We start from the raw sequence: 22,352 nt of genomic DNA, 5'->3' as shown, positions 1-22,352 counted from the left end.
CAGAGGTTTCTCTGAAAAGAAATCCTCCGAGCCCACCTCCTTTAGGGAACTTGGCGGACGGGACAGGTGAGCCGAACCCCGGGCAGGTGAGCGCGCGGGTTCCGGGGGACGCAGGGGCGCCCCCCACCTCGCGCGGCTCCGGCGCAGTTGCCAGGCAACCGGCCCCGGAAGTCGAGGGATGCGCGTCCGCAGCGGGCGCCGACGAGCTGGGGAAAGATGGCGGAGGGCGGCAGCGCAGAGCCGGGCGAGCCGGGGAGAAGGTCGTCGGGGCCGCGGCCGCCGAGCGCGCGGGATTTGCAGGTGCGGCGAGCGGCTGGGGGCGGTGCGCGGGGCCGGGGCCGTGCGGGCTGGCGCGCGACCGAGGCGGCCGCTGGCTTGGGCTGAGCCTCCCACACCCCTGCTAAGCCCGGAACCGTCCCTCCCGCGCTGCGGCTCTGCCCTGGGGCTCGCCGAGTCCAGCGGTGTCGGGAAACAAGTGGCTGAACCCTAGTCTTTCTGGTGCCGGGTCCCCTGCACCCGCTTTGCGTTAAAAAGCCACCTTGCATTTAGAATGGCATTTTGCACGTTAGTTGAGTAGCTCACGGTGGAGGCTTACTTCGGGAGACTTAAGAGCAGAAGAAAGCTTTTCTGTAGCCCTAGGGAATTTATTGATCACTTAAAAAAAAGAATGTGTGCTGTTCCTTCTTGTCTTGGATGCTGTTTTCCCTCTTGATTATTTATGTAGAAAAATGGTTCCCTCTTTATCAGGTAGCTTTTCTCTTTTAAAGGGTGAACTAAAGTATTTAGTCCAGTGGCTGCAGTCGTTATAGAAGCTACCGTCTAAAAAGGTTTGTACCTAGAAATCAGGGAAATAAAACTTGGTGCTATAGAACATTGACTTTAGTTAGCTAAAATAGAGTGCGCCGAACCCTGTTTTATCTTGTACTTAACATTACTTTGCTCATTTTAGGTTTTTCTTCTGACCCCTTAGAAAATCATTGATAAAATCCAACAAGTTAACATCTATAAGGAGATATAATTGCAAATAAGTGGCAATGAATACACAAGCCTTGATAGAAAAGTTCTTTATACTACTTTATAGTCACACCTTCATTCTACTTATTTGAACAAACCTTTTAACCACCTGCCATCTACCATACTATTATGTGGGCTTTTAGATAGATAGGGCTTTTAAATCCATAGTTGATTCTGTATGCTGGTGAGGGCCTTAAAAGTGTACAAGGCATTTCTACCCCCCCCTTTTTTTTTTGAAGAAATAAGATATGGATATATTTACATAACATTTAAGTTCGAGTGTGACTAAGTGCCAAAAAAGCAGTACATAAAACCAGTACTTCTGAGAATGCAGAAATATGTGTCAGGTTGGGAGACAAACTGTAGAATAGTTGGTCAGTTTAGTAGTAGTGACTAGAATCAAGAACTAGGAAGTCAAAATTTGCCCCATCTTTTCTATGGGCATCAGTCATAACTAAGAGGTATCATGGAATGTTGGAGAAAATGGAGTTTCTGATTAGACTAACTTCATTTTGCATTTTAGCCCTGCCATTTACTGGTTGTGAATATAGAAGACTCCCAGTGTCTTTATTTCTAAATCAGAAGTGGTGGTGTTAAAAGGATTAAATAATGTCTGTAAAGTACCTATTGCCAAACTCCCACAGACTCAGCACTTGCTTGGGCAAAATTGGATTCCTGTAGTTAAAGGAGAAAAATAATATAACTTTCACTGATCTAATGCTATTAAAGTTAAAACTATGTAATTTTGATATCCTTCTTTACATAATCCACTTTTTTTTCTTTTTATGTGAAAAATAAGAACAGCTTGGTCTTATTTTCACCTGATATTTGGCAAATTTACAGACTTAAACCAGTGGATTAATACATGATTGATACTTGCAAATATTCTGGTAGATTCACCAATTGTGAGATTACCTTTGTTTCCACTATCAAATAGAAGATGTGAATTTTTTTCATCTATCTCCTTTCTCTAAGTAGGTAGGTAGGTAAATAGCTGATTTTTTTTGTCTGAGATTTTGTACATCAAATGCACTAAGTATTGATAATCTTTCCTTTAGCATTTAATAAGAATGTGAAGAACCTGCAAAGAAACCTGAAAACAACCAAAGTGATGATGTGTAAAGAAATAGAGTATGTATCAAAGGTTTAAATTAATAATGTTCTTTTCAACTGGTTTCTTGGATGTTGATTATTTTGGGATTTTCTTGTTATCGTTTGATCTAGCCATGCTTATTTTAGGAGTTAGTCATTTAGTGTAGTTTTTAGTAGTCTTCACTTTCCTGACAACCATCTCGAGAGAGTCTTTCATGGTATTAAGGAGGGAAATGGTGATGTTTCTAATTGGAAGAAGCAAAAATATCCTTAAGTACATATATTTTAGCTGCATTGCATTTAGGTTTTGTCAGCATCCAAATCAGGAGGGATTTCCACAGGTACCACTTTCCTCAGGAAGGAAACTAGTTGATTTCCAGAAAGCCTTCCCATGAGTGTCTAACTTACGAAATCTCATATGGATATTGAACTAAGAGTATATCTTAGCTCCCTTCATTGCCCCAAAATGGGAAACGTTCTATGGGAAATTTGGGGGGCTAGGTTGTTAGTGACAATAGTAACCCTATAGGCAATGGTGTTCATAGTATTTCTGAATATTTCAGAGATCTTTGTTCAGGTGCCCTCAGTCCATCCTCCCACATGGTTAAGGTCATTATGTGTATGCTTCTGTCCCAATTTTCCTTGATATTTACATCAAAAGAAAAATATTCGTTCCAAATTTTGTATTTTCATATAAATTGGAATTAAAGGTAATTAGGGATAACTACAGTGCTTACTAGGTTTGTGGTTTTTTTTTTTTTTAAGATTTTTTTTATTTATTTATGCATACAAGAACTGGTGTATAGCAAGAGATGTGGGGGGTGAGAGGATTCACCAGAGACAGAGTGGGGAACAGAACAGGCAGATTGACTGAAATATGCTGCTGAGGGGGACAGTGGGCGAGTCAGGAGAGGTCTTCTGTGCCATATGGGTAACTCCCTGGAGGCCAGGGATCGAACACGTGCTGCAGTGGCTGTGGACAGCTTCATAGGTTGAGGCTTAACCCCTTGCACCACCAGGGAGGGCCACTAGGATTGGGTTTTGGATGAGGCAAAGAGGAGAGTTCTTTAAGTGAGGAAAGAATAAAAATGTCTGAAACTTTGCTATAATTTTCACGCTTATCCTAATCTTGTTGAATATCAGTATTCCCTATCATTAGTTCTCAGTTTATTCTGCACCAGAACCATGAGCAAGGCTTGTTAAAGAGGAAGTGTCTCACCCAAAATTTCTAATTCATTAAATCTAGGGTACGACTTGACCATCCTGATTATTTCCTAAGGTTTCCAGATCATGCTGATGTTGCTAGTCTATATAGAAAATCTGTATTTTGCCTTCTGACAGTTTTCCCTTTAATACTGAGAGCTCCAGTACTTTCAATCTTTTGCTATATATTTGATTTTTTCACTCTCTTTTGCCTATAGGCTTCTTTTCATATTCTTCACATTGCAGATTCTAAAAAAAAGAAAAAAGATTATCAGTACTTACAAATTATTTTTGTGTGTAATTGAAATATCTGCATAATCTAATTGCTTAGCTATGAACACTGATCTGATATTTCACAATGTATCATTATTTCACAGTGCACAGTTCACAGTGTACACCCAGGGAAAAGGGCATGATTCAGTTAGTGGTTTCTCACCCACTTGCTTAAGAATGGCAGACATAACCCAAAAACAGATACAGAGAGAAATAAATAAATAAGGGGGCAGGATGTTTACTTACACAGGGAGTTAGGAAAAAGGAGAATGAAGAGAGAGTGAGAAAAACTTTTTGGTTGGCACATAGCTAGATGCTATCTGAGGTACCCCAGATAACTAATGCTGAGCAGAGACTGGGATCCAAGAGGAAGCCACATGTGGCAAGAAGGCCACTGTCTGCTCAGTAGTGGCCTGAGGGCGAGCAGTAGCCTGAGGGCTAGCAATGGCCTGAGGGTGTGTAGTAGAGTAGTTGTAGCACTACTCCAGGAGGCATAAGGAGCCATATACGTAGTTGGGGCAAAGAGCAAAAGGAACCCAGGGTATGTGAGGCTCTGCTCTGCTCTGCTCCTGTTTCCTAACAGCCCCTGCTTAGGACATCAAGGGGTGCAGTCTGGATCATCACTCAATCACTCACTGCTCAGAGGTTTTATTGGTTTTTTTCCCCAACAGGTTACTGGCTCAGAAGTTGTTTTTTTTTTTTTCCCCTACAACAATATCTTTTACTGTTAATTACATATCATTATTTATACCTTATATAATTTCTAAGTCAATGATATCCCATTAATAACTAGGCCCTTGCAGCTAGATGGACTTCCTGTTAATATATATATGTATATATATATATAGGCATTCCTATTTTATTAATATATATCCCACTTTCCATGCAGTCAAAAGGCATTGTTTGTTTTACAGAAGAATATTATTTGCTTGATGGTATATTCTGTCAAGGTACAAAACTGTAACAAACAATCTCAGTTTAAATATCTATAATTTCATTAATCTGTGTATATCAGTTTATGATTATTTTGTGTTGTAGGTTACATAATTCAATGTGACTTTGTTGGTTAAACTTACATGTATTTCATGGTCTTTCATTTTTCAGGATCTCATTTTCCTAAACTTGTTGAAACATATCTATGGCAGACTTTCTAGTAGATTAATTTTGAAATTGTTTTATTGCTTAAATTTTAAAATCTGGAATAGCAACATGAATAATTTTATGATATCTGATGAGTACACACTGACATTTGTGTCAAATATCTCCAGATACTTTTAAAGAATTATAGGATGATTATAGGGCCAACTTTGAAAATTATGTTACCAAATGCAGTTTTTGAAACTGCTGAATAGTTAATTGAAAATAATTAAATAATGATCATGTCTTTATTGTAATATATGTGAAATCTGGTTGGTTCTATAAAATGAAGGATACAGTGGTTATATTTTGGATGGACGTCACCTTCTGAAGCTGCAACCTTCATTTTTCATTTAACAATTTTGGCTATGCATTTATATGTTAATATTGTACTCACAGCCTGTACTTGTGTAGAATTTATTTATTCTGGTACACTTCATAATAAATTTGTTACTATGTAGTTGGCCTTAGCAGAATTATGTGAAGATGAAGTGAAATACAAATCTTCCAAATCTGATCGACCTAAAGCTACAGTCTTTGCAAGTCCACGGACACCCCCGCAAAGGTAAGTTTTGTTTTGTCTTTGTCTTGTTTTGGTTTTAAAGACTCCATTCAGTTCACTAATCCCAGATTATTTTAAATGACCTTGAAATTTTTTTAAAATGTATTCTTCATATGACTGTTGTTTAGGTTCTATTCCTAAAACTGTAATACTCAGAAAATTAAAGGAAACTTATGGAATGTATCTTAAATACCTAAAATAATGGTAAACTTATATACCAAGTAATATTTTTATATGACACAATGATTCTTTTAAGTCTTAGACCTCATTGAGAATCTGAAAGCTTAGCCACTTTGACCCCAAACAATATTTGTACATAGTTTTAGGGTTGTTTTTGAGGTTTCATCCACACGTTTCTTAAAGCCCATTCATAGAGCCCCTATGTGTTTTTTGGTCTTCCATTTAAGAATTTATGTAACTCTTACAAATATGTATCTGATTGCTTTGAATGTAACCTATCAAATACATGATCTCCTAGATAATACTTGTTGTTATTAAAATCCATAAGCTATTAAAAAAAGAACTGTGAAGTTGTACAAGATGAGAGCTGAGTATAGTTTATTGCCATGTTTCTTTTTCATTTCCAGAATTATTTTCATTAATATCTTTGTCAGTACTATAACTGAAATTTGGGCAGAATTTTCCCATTATATCTTATTCTCAGGAAGTCTGTTACTTTACCAAAAGTTGAGAAATTCACTGGAAATAATTATTATTTTACTTGTCATTACAGCTTTTCTTTCTTTCTGTAAGGGCTAAATATAACATATCTTTCTGGACCTGACTGAGAAAGAGTAATATTTACAATTCTTCCCCAATTTTTATTTCTATTTACATTTTTCCATCTTGAAATCTTCCTCTATTTTTATATTTTTCATGTTTTTATTTTATTCCATTTGCATACTTCTCACTACCATCCCTTACACCCCTTGACTCTCCCTCCCTCTTATCATTAGAAGCCTCACTATGTTAATCAATGTACATTAGTTTTTATAAGAACTTTGCTCTGTCATGTCATCTGGTATGTGAATGTCAAATATTTGTCTTGGTCATTCTGACTTTCTTTATTGTACATAATGCCCTAGAATGCCTTCCATTTTGCTGTCAATAGTAACCTTTAAACTTTCCTGATGACTGAATAGTATTCTTTAATGTGGATATACTTACCACTTCTTAATCAAATCCTCTAATCAGTGGGCACTTTGTTTTCATGCCCTCGTTATTTTAAATAATGCTGCCATAAACGTTGTAGAGTATATAATTTCTTGACTTGATGATTTTATGTCTTTGGATACATGGCCCAAGAGTAGAATTGCTGGGTCATAAGATAGTTCCTTTTTCACTTTTTTAACTAAATTGCCTGTACCAATTCACATTCCCACCAGCAGTGTAATAGTGCGCCTTTTTGTCCACATCTTCTGCAGCACTTGTTGAGGGCTTTTTAATATGTTCCATTCTCATAATTGTGAGATAACTCATTTTGCTTTTGACCTGCAGCTCCCTTATTAAAAGTGATGATGAACATTTTTCTGTCTATTGATTTTCTGCATATCTTTTTTTGTTAAATTGTTCACATCTACTGCATATCTATTAATTGGGTTTTTTATTATTATATGGAATGTTTTTTGAATATTAACCCCTTGATAGTTGTGTAATGTGTAACTTTTTCTCCCATTCACTGGAATTGTCTTTATAATCTACTTATATTTTCTTTTGGCTGGGTAAAGTCTTTTTAATTTGAGGTAATTCTGTAGAAGTATAGGGATCAAGTCTCCAAAAAACATCTTTATCATTGAAATCATGAAGCATATTACCCATGTTTTCTTCTGTATATTTTATTGTTGCAAGTCTATATCTTGTAAGTCTTTAATCCATTTAGAATTAAATTTTGTGCATGGAGTTAGAGTGTCATATAACTTCATTCTCTGATGTGTGGCCTTCTAGTTTTCTCAGCACCATTTTTTAGAATCTCTTTTTCCATCATAGCACTTCACCCCTTAAAACTTCAGCATGCATCCCCTAAAAATAAGAGATTTTCTTTATAAACTTGATGATATATTACACCTTAGAAAATTAGCAGTAATTGCATAATATCATTGAATATGTAGGTCATGGCCAAATACTTCTTAAAACATTTTTTGAATTTGGAATCCAACCAAGAACCAAGCATTCTATTTGTTCATGCCTGCTTTGAATCTTTATACTGAACATTGTCACCTTTTTGTCATTTGCTAAAAATTATTGCCTTGACTGTTTTGAAGAGGCTAATATAATTATCTTATAAAATGCTTCCCATTCAAGGTCATTCATCATGATTAGATTCTTGTGCAAATCAGCCTGTTCTGTCCCCAACTCCTCTTTGGTAAATCATCCCACCTCTTTTCTATATTTAAAAAATTTTCTATCATTTAAAAAAATGATTCTTGTTAAACATTTTTACACTGATGTCTTAGGTAGATAAGCACACAAGAAAAGGGGCAAATTCCAGCAGTAAACAAGCACAGAGGAAAATACTATAAAAATTACCAAGCAGAATCAGAAAGAACCTACCAAATCTCTAGTAGCCTTGTGGTGAACAGGACTGACTAGAGCTGCCAGGGTGTGCTGCACTGGCACATCACCTGTGCTCATAGGTAGCCCCACACTGAAGTGCCTCATGCTGGGTTTAATTCTTTGTTATTACTGGCTTGAAATTCTTACTAAATTTTGAACGAGGAGACTCACATTTTCATTGGGACCGAACCCCACAAATTACGTAACCTGTCCTGGATGCAGCCACTTGAAAACACATGTGTGGAAGGCAGTAGGAAGCCAGATTATGGTTTTTTTTTTTTTTTTGGTTGAATCATCAAGATAATGCATTTTATTTTTTATTGACGCATGTTTATTTATTTATTTGATTGTTTGTTTGTTTTGTTTATACATGCACTGGGTACAGTCAGAAGCGTGGGAGGGTGAGAGAATTCACCAGAGCCAGAGCGGGGAGCAGAGCAGGCAGAAGGACCGAAGTACACTGCTGAGGGGAGCAGCGGGCGGCAGGAGAGGTCTGCGCGCCATGTGGGACCCTCCTCCGGTGGCCGGGGAGCAGCCGGGGATCGAACCGGCGCCGCAGAGGCCGCGGGCAGCTTCGCAACCCAGCGCTCAACCGCTGCGCCACCGGGGAGGCCCAGATTATGTTTTTTATGTCCATTTCATGATAAAAATGATAATATTGTGAAATAAGCTTTGATTTGTAGACATACACACATCTGTTCTGATCTTTTTTTCTCTTTTCTAATGAAGTTTAGCCAATGGACAAGTTACTTAAATTTCCTAAGTTTCAGTTTTCTTATTTATAAAAATGACCAAGTGGGGTGATTTGTTTTGAGGATGAAGTGAACAGAGTGACCTCTAGATAAATGTTAACTATTATTATTATATACTTTTAGGAAAGTGGGACTGGCAGTACAATATAAAACTAATAGTAGTGGAGAAAACAGGGTAAGGAGACAAATCAAGAGGAAAATAATTGTAGTGACCTAATAAAATGTTGGATTAGGATGGTGTCAGTGGAAAAGAGGTGAAATCCATATGGGATGTTTTCAAAGAATTTATTGTAGAAACTTGATGATGTCGTACAGGAAATAAATGAATGGGAAAAAGAGGGAGACTTAAAGATTATTAATCTGGGATCCTGTAGAAACTTTGATTGTCAATGGGAAGATTTAAGTGGGGATCATAGCTTTAGTGTTTTTCTGTTTGTTTGTTTGTTTGTTTTTAAGATTTTTTTACTTATTTATTCATGTATATAAGAACTGGGGTACAGGCAGATGTGCAGGAGGGTGAGAGGATTCACCAGAGACAGAGTGGGGAACAGGACAGGCAGACTGACTGAAATACACTGCTGAGGGGAGCAGCAGGCAAGACAGGAGAGGTCTGCCACACCATGTGCGTATCTCCCCAGCCGGCCAGGCTCAAACCCACTCTACAGAGGCTGCAGACAGCTTCACAACACTACGCTCAACCACCTGCACCACCAGGGAGGCCCCATAGCTTTAGTTTGGGAGATAAACTTGATTTAAATAGATGCTTTGAAATTCAGCAGTGGATCATAAGAGGATTCATCTGTATAAAGGGGGTTGTTGGCTATGGGAAATATTTTGACACTTAGATGAGTTTAACTAGAGAATGAGTCATGAATACAGGCATGAAAGAGAAGAAATGGATTTATTGTGAATCTAAATATGAAAGGAAATAATTAAATTAATAAAAGAAAATAGACTATCTTCATGACCTTGAGGTAAGCAAGGATTTCTTTATCAGGTAACAAAGGACATTAACCATAAAGGAGTTAGCAAGTCTTTTTCCATGTTAGTTATTTTCCTGTGAGGTCTTTCTCACCAAGGCTGAGATGAAAAGGAACCCTATAGTGGTATTTTTTTTTTTTTACATAAAATATAATTTTATTAATTAACCATAATCACCAAGATAATAGAAATTAATTCACTTTGACTGAATATCAATAACATTGTGAACTCACATTTGCTTTATCTAGTGAGGTTTATTCCTCACTAATAATTTATACTCATAATAATTTATCATGTGTTATTTATAAATATTACAATTTATAACACTAATACAATCTTCCAGAGAGTTACAGTATATCTGTAGACCAAATTCTCCAATAGGAAATAAAGGTTTATATATTAATGCTACTTCCAAAGAATAACTGATGCTATCAGATTTCATGTCAACCCTCTCACTTAAGAAACATGGACAGGGAGTAAAAGAGCTACAGCCTGAGAGAACTACGACCAGAAGCTTTGCTTTGCTTTTTGATGTTTACACTATAAATCTCTAGGTCACTTCACTAACTTGGACTCTACTGAGTGTGGATCCTACTGAGTGTGGATTCATCAGAGGAAGAGACTTAGTTTCTGGTGTCAACATTGCTTTTCACCACCATAAAAAAAAGTTTAAATTGTAAAGAGGCATTTGATATACAATTCAAAGGGATGAGGGAGGAAGAAACAAGCCAGTGCTCATGCTGGAGGCTGAATCCTGCAAACCCATGAAATACTATATGAACTAGCACTAACATGTAGTTATATTATTATTTATTTTGTTAATCCTATTTTTAAAATTAAATGTTTTCACAGAAGTCAAACAAATTAGTCTTTTTGAATGAAACTTATTTCTTTTTATTTTATTTTTGTGTAGCTTTTTATTTTAAAGTAGTTTATAGCTGTATTCTAATTTTTTATTCATGAACTATATTATAATGTTTAAAGGTTCTATTCAAGTGAACATGAATATAGTGGATTACATATAGTTCGACCTTCAACTGGGAAAATTGTGAATGAACTTTTCAAAGAGGCAAGAGAGCATGGGGCAGTCCCTCTGAGTGAAGCCACAAGAGCTTCAGGTGATGATAAATCTAAGGTAAGTGCTAAATGTTAAAATTATATTATTTATTTATTTGATCTCCTTTGTAGTTTTTTGTATTATTTGCAAACATTGTTTTTTTGAAATTGTGTGTATATTTGTTTTAAATATTTGCTTCATTTTTTAAATATTTTTTTTTCTATTAAGTCATAGTCTTATGTTTAACATTTCTCAACCTGAATTTCCAGGCCAAAATCATTTAGGGAGATTTTCTAAACCATGACATGACTTCATGATTATGGCTCAGTAGATTTTAAGTGTATCTAGTCATACGTTTTTTGAAAAAGACACTCCAATAATTATGACAGATATCCACGATTAAGAACCCATGTTCTAAATGAAACATTCTACTTCCCATTTTGTTATTTACCAACAACTTTAAGTTCTCTTTCAGTCAAGTCTGCTGTAATTTTGGTCCTTTCAAGTTCTCCAATTCTGTAGAGGACTTTGTGATTAGTATAGCAAAATAAAAAGTGCAAGATAGTTGATTCGTTATGGTTGAGTGAAAGCAGCCTGTAAAACAGGAGCTTTTCCTCAGGGGGATTTTATACACATTTATAAAATTCTTCCTTTATTCTATGAGGGTCTTATTTACTGTGTAAAATATGATTTAAGCATTATAATTTTTATTATAACATGTAAAATACTGGTGGTGAATATTTACAATCTGCTTGTACTTCAAAACATGTATTTCAGGGCCTCCCTGGTGGTCTAGGGGTTAGGTCTCAGCACTACCACCACGAGGGCCCACCATGATGGCCTGAGTTCAATCCCTGCCCAGGGAGCCAACCCACATGCCACAACAGATCTCTCCTGTCTCACCCATGCTCCCCTCAGCAGTGTATTTCAATAGATCAGCCTGTTCTGCTCCCTGCTCTGTCTCTGGTGAATCCTCTCACCACCAACAACTCTGGCCTACACCCAGTTCTTCTATGCAGAAATAAATCAATAAAATCTTTTTAAAAAATGTATTTCAGGGCCTCCCCGGTGGTGCAGCGGTTGAGCGCTGGGTTGCAAAGCTGCCCACTGCCTCTGCAGCGCCGGTTCGATCCCCGGCTGCTCCCCGGCCACCAGAGGAGGGTCCCACATGACGCGCAGACCTCTCCTGCTGCCCGCTGCTCCCCTCAGCAGTGTACTTAGGTCCTTCTGCCTGCTCTGCTCCCCGCTGTGGCTCTGGTGAATTCTCTCACCCTCCCGTGCTTCTGACTATTAAATGCTTGTATAAATAAATAAATAAATAAATCTTTAAAAATATATATATATTTCAGCATTTCTTGGTTTAAGATTAGCATCAATTATTTTAGTTTCTGAGTCACTAATATTGTTGTTGGTAGAATACATAATTTTTCATCTGAATACACTTCGCATTTAAAAATCATCATGGGGACCTCCCTGGTGGCAAAAAGGGTTAAAACGCAAAGTATGAAGCTATTCTCAGCCACTGCAGCACGAGTTCGATCCCCAGCCAGGGAGCTGACCCACATGGCGCAACAGACCTCTCCTGTCTCGCCCGCTGTTCCCCTCAGCAGTGTATTTCAGTAAATTTGCCTGTTCTGCTCCCCACTCTTTCTCTGGTGAATCCTCTCACCCCTATACCTCTGGCCTGTACCCCAGTTCTTGTATGCATAAATAAATAAATCTTTAAAAAAATTAAAAATAAATAAAAATCATCTTGGGCCTCCCTGGTGGCCTAGGGGTTAAGTCTCCACACTGTTACTGCTAAGGCCAGAGTTCGATCTCTGGCCAGGGAGCTAACCCACATATGGAACAGCAGACCTCTCCTGTCTTGCCAACTGCTCCCCTTAGCAGTATATTTCAGTAGATTCACCTTTTCTGCTCCCCACTCTGTCTCTGGTGAATCCTCTCATCCATTCCACTAATTCCCTCACACGTCTGGCCTAGTCCCCAGTTCTTCTACACACAAACAAAAACAAGTAAATAAAAATATATATCACACATGAACATAATATTTTGCTTACTAAGCCATAATGAAATGTGGCTCACTTGCTATGTATTTCAGTCATTTACAGGTGGCGGATACAGATTGGGTAATTCCTTTTGTAAGAGATCTGAATACATCTATGGAGAAAATCAGCTACAAGATGTAGGTACAGTAACCAAAATGAAAAATTATAGATTTTGGCTCTACTTGCATAGTTTGTTTTTAAATTTAAAAATGGTATTATGATGACAATATCTTCATCTGTTACTTTTTGAGACATTCATTAAAAAGTCTAATTTTATGTTTTGTAGCTCACTTGCACCATGAGCTTACAGATAAATAACTGTTAAAAGAAATGTATAATGTCCAAATGAATTTACATATGTGTTAAAAGAATTACTATAAATAGTATGCTTTCATTATTATGTGAATTGAGCTGTAAATATAGAAACACCTAAAGTTATTCTTTGTTTCTATTATTTTTTGAAATTTTAGAGTTAAAACTTCATTTTAAACATGTAAATTTAGCCTTGGAGGGTTACTGGGCTTTCTGTTTTGCCCCTTATGAATGTTTAACTCCACTTGGAAGAACAATATGGATACTAGTGACAAAGTAGGTACAGAGTGACAGCTAGATGCTCTCATTGCTTTTGTTTTCTCAGTGAACCAGGTATAGTTGTACTTCAAGGCCAGGGTGCAACTGTTTGTGGGATCTCTGGTATTTTAGCCATTGTCGGTTTGTTAAACTAAGTACAAATCTGCTAAGCAAATATACCTCGGTTCATTTATGCCTTTAACTATGAATAAAGAGTACTGTGACTAACTCCATACTTTAAGTAAGTGGCTTAATGTAAAATATCACAGTTGAGATGAAAAAGTTTTAATGCAAATGAGTTCTTGTATTCTATATCATTTTTCCCTGTGCTCACAAGGTTCAAATTTTGCTTAAACTGTGGAGCAATGGTTTCAGTTTAGATGATGGAGAATTGAGACCTTACAGTGACCCGACAAATGCTCAATTTCTGGAGTCTGTTAAAAGAGGGTAAGTGTATTATTTGTATATCATTTGTTACTTAGGTTGGGACTTTTTTTTTTAAGCAGCAATGCACTACTGGTTTTAGATAATGGAATACATTGTGTTATGTAAGTGGTTACTGAGGGGAAGACTATTTTAAAATATATGTGTATATAAGCTACATTGTTATCTGTAAGTCACTGGTTCTCCACTTTGGATGGGGGGACAATAGACATGGGTCCCATTCTAAATTTGATGAAACCAAATGGTTTCTCAGAATGGTTTCCATTCTGAGAAAAAAAGTTGCTTATGTAATGAATCCCAAAATTGATTAGCAGATAGCTACCCATCCACTAAGCCACTGTCCTGCTTACTGTTGACAGGATGACTCTCTTTGCATGTATGCCTGAAATTCAGCAACTCATATTAGAAATCTTTTAAAGTGGCATTACTGCTGGCAGAAGATTTCAAAAGGTTAGTTTAAAGTTATGATTTATGCAAGTAAACTAGATATACAGTGCTCCCACTCATCTAAAGAACATCATGAATCACCAGCCCTTCTTGCTAGAGGATGAGGCATCAGGTGATTTTGATATGATAATAAAAGCTTTTCAATATTATGCTTTCTGTAACTCAAAATGTGATCATTCCTCAGTAGAAAAAGTTAATAATGAACTGGGACTTTAAGTAGGCAGTGACCAGTCTCAAGTAGGAGGTTATACTCCATCTAGGAAGTCTCCATCTAGGAGACTTTTCTAGGTGATGAAATATATCTTAGGAAATTGGCTGTAGTGAAGTGGAGAGGAACTTGATTGGAGTTCAAGTCAAGAAACTTGAAGGAAATATATTTTAGAACACTAACAGGAATTTTGAGTTTGAATTCTACAAAGATAATGTAGGTTACAAAAAAATAGTCAAGATATGTTGTAAGCAGGTAAACTGAAGACACTGAAAAACGCGGAAGCTGCCCTAGCACCATTAGATGGTTTAAGTCAGTGCTGTGAACCTGGAAACTTGCATAATCACTGGGAAGAGCTTGGGGCATCTGAGTAGGGGAAGTGTTCATCTGCTAAATAAGGATCTATGTTACCATTGAAATTAATGTTTATTTTAAGATGATGGAAGGAAAGAATATAAAAGAAAAATACTATAGATCAAAATGAATTTATTAGTAACTGAAAATAATTCTTAAAGTTTGTAGACTAATATGTGAATAATCCTGGTTTACTTAAAGTACAAATTATGGTCAAAAACAGTTTTAGAAAATACAGAAAAAAATAATTGATGTCAGATAATGGGTGTCAAACTATGTAATCTTTGTCCCTTTTGTCCCCTTTTCCAATTATTTTGTAACATTATCTTCACTATCCTCAAAGAACTCATAGACAGTATATCCATCTATGCCTATGATTTCCAAAAAATTGATACAAAATTTATCTTAAGTCAAAAAAAGGAGAGTAATCACAAAATATACCATTAAATATACACAAATTATATAATTTACAAACATATAAATATGCATAAAAATATTTGTATTTCAATTTGTAAATGCTTGAATATGATAAGACCACACTACCAGACATAATGAAGTAGTCAGAAAGTTTGCACCTATGTGCAATATAGCACTTCTATGTAAATGTGACAAAGACAGAATAATAAGGTATGTAAAGTTGACGACTTAATCACTGTGAGTGGCATTGCTACCAGGAACTTAGTAAAGTTCCAAACAGAACAAAATACATTCCTCCTTCAGTTTATATAGTAGATGCATACTTTGAAATTTAAAAACAAAACAATACCAAAAAAAAATACAAAAACAATACCAAAAACAAATACAATACCAAAAAAAAAAAAACCTAAGTAACACTCAGAAATTATAAATAAATTATAAATAATATTGTGCACGTGAAATTCTGGCAGGAAATTTTGGTGGGTTTGTGGAACATGAGCTAAGACTTCATTGTGTAAGTATGCCATAACAGAGATAATCGCCTCTTTGTCTTCACAGCAGCACTCAGGAGTCTTAGAGCAACCAAAAGCATTCCTGTCAGTTTTCAAACACCCCCTAGGGAGTTTAGAAATAAATATCTGCATTATCTATTAATATGTCCCATAGAAGTTATCTAGTGCTAATTTAGATATAAATTTAGATATAAATTACTGTTTTATAATTTTATTTTATAAATACGATAAGCATTTCAAGGTCACTGTGACACCACAACAAATTCCCTGATGAAGATCACTAAAAATCAGCAGACATTCATTTATTGCCTACTATGTACTGGACATAATGCAAATCCCTGGGAGACCTGTTAGCCCAGTCTTAGATAATGCAACTTTCATAAAGAAATACCTACAGAGAGAAATTAATCATCATGGAAATTTTTATATTGAAGCAAAAACTGTCTTCCAATATAGCTTACCACTTGATTATAGTGTTCTCTATAGTATATCAATAGATTCTTACTCTTTTTTTTTATTATTAAATCAAACCTTTTCCCTCTTTTTTATAGAGAGATTCCCTTGGAACTTCAGCGGCTAGTTCATGGAGGCCAAGTGAACTTGGATATGGAAGATCATCAGGATCAAGAATATATAAAACCAAGATTGAGGTTTAAGGCCTTTAGCGGAGAAGGACAAAAACTCGGAAGGTAAAATCTTAAAATGAGGAAAATACTGCTTGTCCTTGTTCAACATGAATTTAATTTATAAATAAAAAAAGCGAACTATTCTAGAAAGCAAAAACAAAAGTATGAATGTGAAGCTCTTACTGATAAGGAGTTATTTAAATCGAATGATACCAGTAGCTTAAATTTAGCAATTACCACATTCCTGACCTCTAAGCATTTTATATACATTAACTTACTTTATAACAACCCTTTGATATAAATCCTGTTATTAACCCATTTTGAAGGCGCAGGTATTTGCCCCACGTGATTGAGCTAGGAAGTCCTTAGCTTGCAGGATTCAAACCATGCACCCTATCTGCAGAATCCCTCTTTTGATCCCTGTGCCTTCCTGCCTCTTCGTGATTACATGGGTCCAAAAAGGGAAATTGTAAAGACTTGTTGATTAGGTAAAAGAAAGGTAATGTAATGTAGATCATAGTTTTAAGCATGCCTGTCTCCAATGCAGGAGGAAGCACTGTGCTTAAATTGGTGGCTTTATTGATTTATTTTAAGCAATGAGACTTTCTTTGTTGTGGAAGAACAATAAGTAAAACACATAAAGCCGGAGTTCTTCTGATTGTAGGTGGAAGAAATTGCTCTGAGATATTCCCAAGAGCCCTAGGACTTTGCCAAGCAGAATTTAGGAACTAATGTGTATAGTATAATGTATGAGTGGACTCCCTTACAATAGCATTGACTTAAAAGAATCTTCATAAATCTTATAAAGAACATTAGTTAAGTTACCTTCTATTGGTTCACAGATTACTACAGAGACATATGGAATTGCAGCACTCACCATATTTCTAAGTACTTTTTGTGTGTTCTTTGTTATTTTCATATGAATCCTTCCCTTCCAAGTTCTTTTCAGTTGTCTTCTGCACACTGGTTCTCTGTTTCCTTCTTTTTTCCCCAAATAGAAAAAAATTCAACACTGTTTCTGCATTTGTCTTTCATATCTGTAGTTTCCCTTTCTATAGCCTTTTCTTCTGATGAAGACTGATTTTGGGGACATCAAGGAAATACAGAAACACGTATTAGCTTGGGTATTTTTAGGACTCAAATCCTCAATGCCCATTGACAGGAAATTTTCTCCTTCATCTCCCTTTACTACCAACATAGACCAGGCTTCTCCTGGATTATTTTATTTCTTCCCCCCAGATTTTAAAAAAACATTTTCTAGCACTTCTCATTTTTACTTAATATTTATTGAGATTATGATTTTTAATTAGAATACAGGTAAAATGCACGGATATTACTTGCTTTATATCTCTTCTTTCTCTATTTTATAATTTTTTTAAAGACTTATTTATTTATGCACACAAAAGCTGGGGTACAGACCATAGATGCCGGGGGTGAGGGAATTCACCAGAGACAGTGCAGGGAACAGGAACAGGCAGACTGACTGAAATAAACTGCTGAGGGGAGCAGCAGGTGAGACAGGAGAGGTCTGCTGTGCCATGTGGGTTGCTCCCTGGCCTGCCTGGGATCGAACTCATGCTACAGCAGCTGGGGATTGCTTCATAGTGTGGTGCTTAACCCCTTGCGCCACCAGGGAGGCCCTCTATTTTTTAAATTATGGCTAAAAATTAATGTTAGAATATACATCTTTGTTAGTGGAAGTACAATAAATCTATAATTGAAATTGAAGGAGGAAGAAGATTCTAAAAAGAACAATGACTATAATTGGCAGTTTCAGCTCATGAAAATAAGGATATTATCTGATTATATCATCTTACAAAGGCTAGCCTTATTCCTGACAAGGCAGAGAGCTAAAGAATACTGACCTTATGGGCCTCCCTGGTGGTGTAAGGGGTTAAGACACAACCTATAAGCTGTCCACAGCCTCTGCAGCATGAGTTCGATACCCCAGCCAGCCAGGGAGCTACCCACATGGCGCAGCAGACCTCTCCTGACTCGTCTGCTGCTCCCCTCAGCGGTATATTTCAGTCGATCTACCTGTTCTGTTCCCCACTCTGTCTGGTGAATCCTCTCACTCCCCGCGCCTCTGGCCTGTGCCCCAGCTCCTGCATGCATAAATAATAATAAATAAATCTTTAAAAAAATAAAAAGAATATTGACCTCCCCCTCCCCCAAAAGGGGAAAATGATGAAGGAGAATAACACAGATCCATGGTGATAATGCTATGTTAATCATTAGCCTATTGGTTGGGGTTCTTGGTTGTACAAAACAGAATCCGTGTCCTAGTTTTTAAATAGTAAGGGTATTTTTATAGAGTCTTGGGTTTATCATAAAATTCCTGAAAGAAATAGCAGACCAGGCTTTCCATATTCAGTAGAAACAAATTCAACACTGAACTTCTTACAGAAAAACATGCGCCTTCTTCAGTTGTTCAGTGCCCATGAAACTAGGGACCAGACACTAGAACATTTTGTCATGATTGTTCCAGAAAGTCAAATGCCTCCAATACTTGGTAATAGCTCGAGCTGCTTAGCTCCCAAACCACAGTGCTTACTTTCACCATACAGGAGTGTATTTATTTGCGCAGTACATGGGTAAATCCCACCTACAAAGCAGTCTGAGAAATGTAGTCTTTAGACTGTTCAGCTTCTAATGTATAGGAAATGTGCAGTAGGAAGTGAATGTAGTAGTGTGAGCCTATATGACGCACATGATTCCAAATTTTTAGTAGTTGAATGTAACTATTCTAAGAAACTGAAGAATTGCATAGAACATTTAAGAAGACATTAAGAAGTATGTTAAAATATAAAAATTCTAACAATCTTTATTCAGAAAGTAACTTTCTAAAATAGCTCATTTCCCAAGAGTTCCAGACAACTTTTACTGAACAGAGATGATAATTTTATTTTATTTTTTAAGATTTATTTTATTATACATACAAGAGCTGGGGTGTATGCCAGAGGTGCTGGAGGTGAAAGGATTCACCAGAGACAGTGGGCAGCAGAGCAGGTAGATCCACTGAAATACACTGCTGAGGGGAGCAGCGGGCTAGACAGAAGAGGTCTGCTGCACCATGTGGGTCAGCTCCCTGGCCAGGGATCAAACTTGTGCTGCAGTGGCTGCTGACAGCTTCATAGTGCTGAGACTTAACCCTTGTACCACCAGGAAGGTGGGAGATAGAATTTTAAAAGAAGCAAACAGAACAGAAGTGAGAATAATTCCATTGTCCTCCATAGCTGGCAGTGTAGTTGCAAACAAACCATTACATAGATGAAAACTAAATTTTTTGTTATGATGTACAAATAATTACAGGGTAAACCTAAGTGCAATAAAAATATTACCCACTACCCTCACATGTTAAAATAAGAGCTAGCAAATCATAGCTGTAAGTTCCTTAATGTTACCTGTCCAGTGATTGCAAATCACTATTTTCTCCTTTTTCATACTTTGTCATATACTGAAATCCATTCTAAAGTTTATGTTATTAAAAAGCTACAGAAAGGGGATGTGTTAGCAGTAAGTGCCAGTTAATTTCACCACCTTATTGTATAGTCTGAGAGAGAAATTTTAAAGGAGGAATAGTTGTGATGACCTTAGATTTACACTAAATCAAAGCCCAAAAGGTTATATGACTTTCAAACTAATAAATAATGATACATTTCTATTTTTTCAAAATAAAATAATTTACAGGAACTCATCTGAATGCCGGCATTTGAGAGAATGAGCATCAAGTCTATCAAAGACTCCCTTAAGATGAGAGATGCTTAAAATTTGATGTTTGTAAAGAATTTGACTAAATCTATTTTAATCTCTTAACTAAAAGAACACTCTATTTTTGACACTCACTTGGATTATAATGGCAGGTCATCCTGATAGCATCAAAGGCACGAAGAAAGCAATGCTAAAATCACTAGTAAATCTAGGTCTTGTGGTAAGATGTCCTATCAAGCAAACAATTATAAATTTATTTGCCTCACTGGCACTTAGGAATTTTTTCTCTTTTATGAAGGCATAGCTTTTTAATTCAGATATTGTTAAGTAATATTAACTAGGCTTAGACTAATGGTTTAGTGCTGATCATATGTGCATAAATTAGCTAGCATCCATTGAAACACTGTATTAAGAACTTACTGGTATAACATAACAAGTTTTTATGCACCCCCATCGCCATTTTATAAATGACAGAAATGGGTTTCAAAGAGATTAATTTACTTACTCCAATTTACATAAAAGACATAGCTGAGATTTAAAACCATGTCTCTGCTCTTAATATTCTTTAACATTAGCATAGTGTTGATCAGATTCCTTCCTAAAGACTTGTGTTCAACAATCTCCTGAAATTTTAGTGAAATAAAGGAGTTTTGAAAGAATTTGGATACACTAAATCAAAATCATGGGATGTAAAATAATCTTTATAAAATGAACGCAGTTGGATGAAGTATAGGGAACTCAAAGGAAATTGTTTTCTTGCTTGTCCAGAAGTCTTAGAATCATCGATCTAAGTGGTTGTTCTACTGTCTTCAGTTTGTCATATGTCTTATATATTCAGATATGTGTTCTTATTCTTCAATTCTTTTTTCTTAGCCTTACACCTGAAATAATCAGTACACCTTCCTCCCCAGAAGAAGAGGATAAGTCAATACTTAATGCTCTTGTTCTTATTGATGATTCAGTGCCAACAACAAAAATTCAAATCAGATTAGCAGATGGGAGTCGTTTGATACAAAGATTCAATAGTACACACAGGTAAGCTTCCAGTGTGTTATTATGCACAAATTCACTTATTATCTTAATTGAGTTACTAGGGATATGTGAAAGTAATTTTTTAAAAGTATTCTCATGTTTTAACACTTTTCATACATCTTCACACAGGACCAACCTAAGGTATCATTTTCTGGGTTGTGTGCTACTAATCTATTTTTCACTCTGCACTTTCAGTGTAATAACATTGTTTTTTTGTTGTTTTTTTTTTTAAAGATTTATTTACTTACGTATACAAGAACTGGGATACAGGCCAGAGGTGCGGGGGGTGAGAGGATTCACCAGAGACAGAGTGGGGAACAGAACAAGCAGATCAGCTGAAATATACTGCTGAGGGGAGCAGCGGGCAAGTCAGGAGAGGTCTGCTGCTCCATGTGGGTAGCTCCCTGGCCGGGGATCAAACTCATGCTGTAGTGGCTGCTGCTACCATCATAGGTTGCGTCTTAACTCCTTGTGCTACCAGGAAGGCCCTGTAATAACGTTGTTGACATTTATTTTATGCAGATCACCCAAAGATTGTCCATGCCTTATGGCAAAAATAAATATTAAGAACACTCCAAAGTAAACCCTCCCGTTTTATCTTAAAACTAAGATAAACCCATCCACTGAAATAATTTGAAGCAAGTTAAAACATGTTTAAATAAAGGATTGGAATTGTGTAATTTTTACTATTATTTGATTTTAGCTTATGCCACCTTGGCGATGAAGTTGTATCCACCAGTATTTTTTGTCTTCTTTAGGATCCTGGATGTTCGAGACTTTATTATACGGTCCCGACCTGAATTTGCAACTCTTGACTTTATTCTTGTGACTTCATTTCCTAACAAAGAGTTAACAGATGAAAGCCTGACACTACAAGAAGCGGATATTCTTAACACTGTGATACTTCAGCAACTAAAATAATATTGTTCCTATCAATGCAGTAGCATATAGGAAAGATAATGTGCCATATTAATGAGGAAAATACTTATAGCATAAAAAAATATTTTTTATTATTTATACAGACAAATTTTCTCTTTTTTTTTTTTCCCCCTTGTTCTATCTTCCAGTCTTAGTAATGATGAATTTGGAGCAGAAATAGACCTTGAGATAAATATGTATGAGTTCTTAGTTGTAGGGTTGGTTTATGTTAATTACTTATAAAAATTCAGGCAAACCAATCTGTTACTTGCTTTGTTTCCTTTTTGTAGAGAAAATGAACAAAACCCCATTTTGATAAATGCATTTGTTAAAATTTGCACTAAAGTTTCTTAATGCTGCATTGATCAGCAGCTATTAAGAAATCTGATAAATAATTTGAATTTGTTTCTGTGATAGATACTGAAAGGTGTCTGTATTGTG

The 22,352-nt window shown here is 36.4% G+C and overlaps 1 protein-coding gene across 3 annotated transcripts; it reads left to right on the top strand.

The window, feature by feature from the left end:
• Window positions 1-216: 216 nt before the first annotated feature.
• UBXN2B (UBX domain protein 2B) lies at window positions 217-21,914 on the top strand (the record flags this gene model as incomplete). 3 transcript variants are annotated; one of them, XM_084229472.1, is made up of 8 exons in its annotated part: window positions 217-300; window positions 5,181-5,284; window positions 10,552-10,702; window positions 12,726-12,809; window positions 13,580-13,689; window positions 16,176-16,313; window positions 20,835-20,996; window positions 21,752-21,914. In XM_084229472.1, 8 exons carry the CDS (start codon window positions 217-219, stop codon window positions 21,912-21,914), a joined length of 996 nt encoding a protein of 331 aa, XP_084085598.1. The 3 variants fall into 3 exon arrangements, with proteins under 3 accessions (XP_084085598.1, XP_084085599.1, XP_084085600.1); XM_084229473.1 differs by lacking the exon at window positions 16,176-16,313; XM_084229474.1 differs by lacking the exons at window positions 16,176-16,313; window positions 20,835-20,996; window positions 21,752-21,914 and adding an exon at window positions 14,046-14,103.
• Between the last annotated feature and the right edge of the window lie 438 nt (window positions 21,915-22,352).

Source organism: Talpa europaea, assembly GCF_964194135.1.
Source record: "Talpa europaea genome assembly, chromosome: 3".
NCBI lineage: Eukaryota > Metazoa > Chordata > Mammalia > Eulipotyphla > Talpidae > Talpa > Talpa europaea.
Note: the sequence above shows the minus strand (reverse complement) of the source record. Positions and strands in the feature narration are given on the sequence as shown.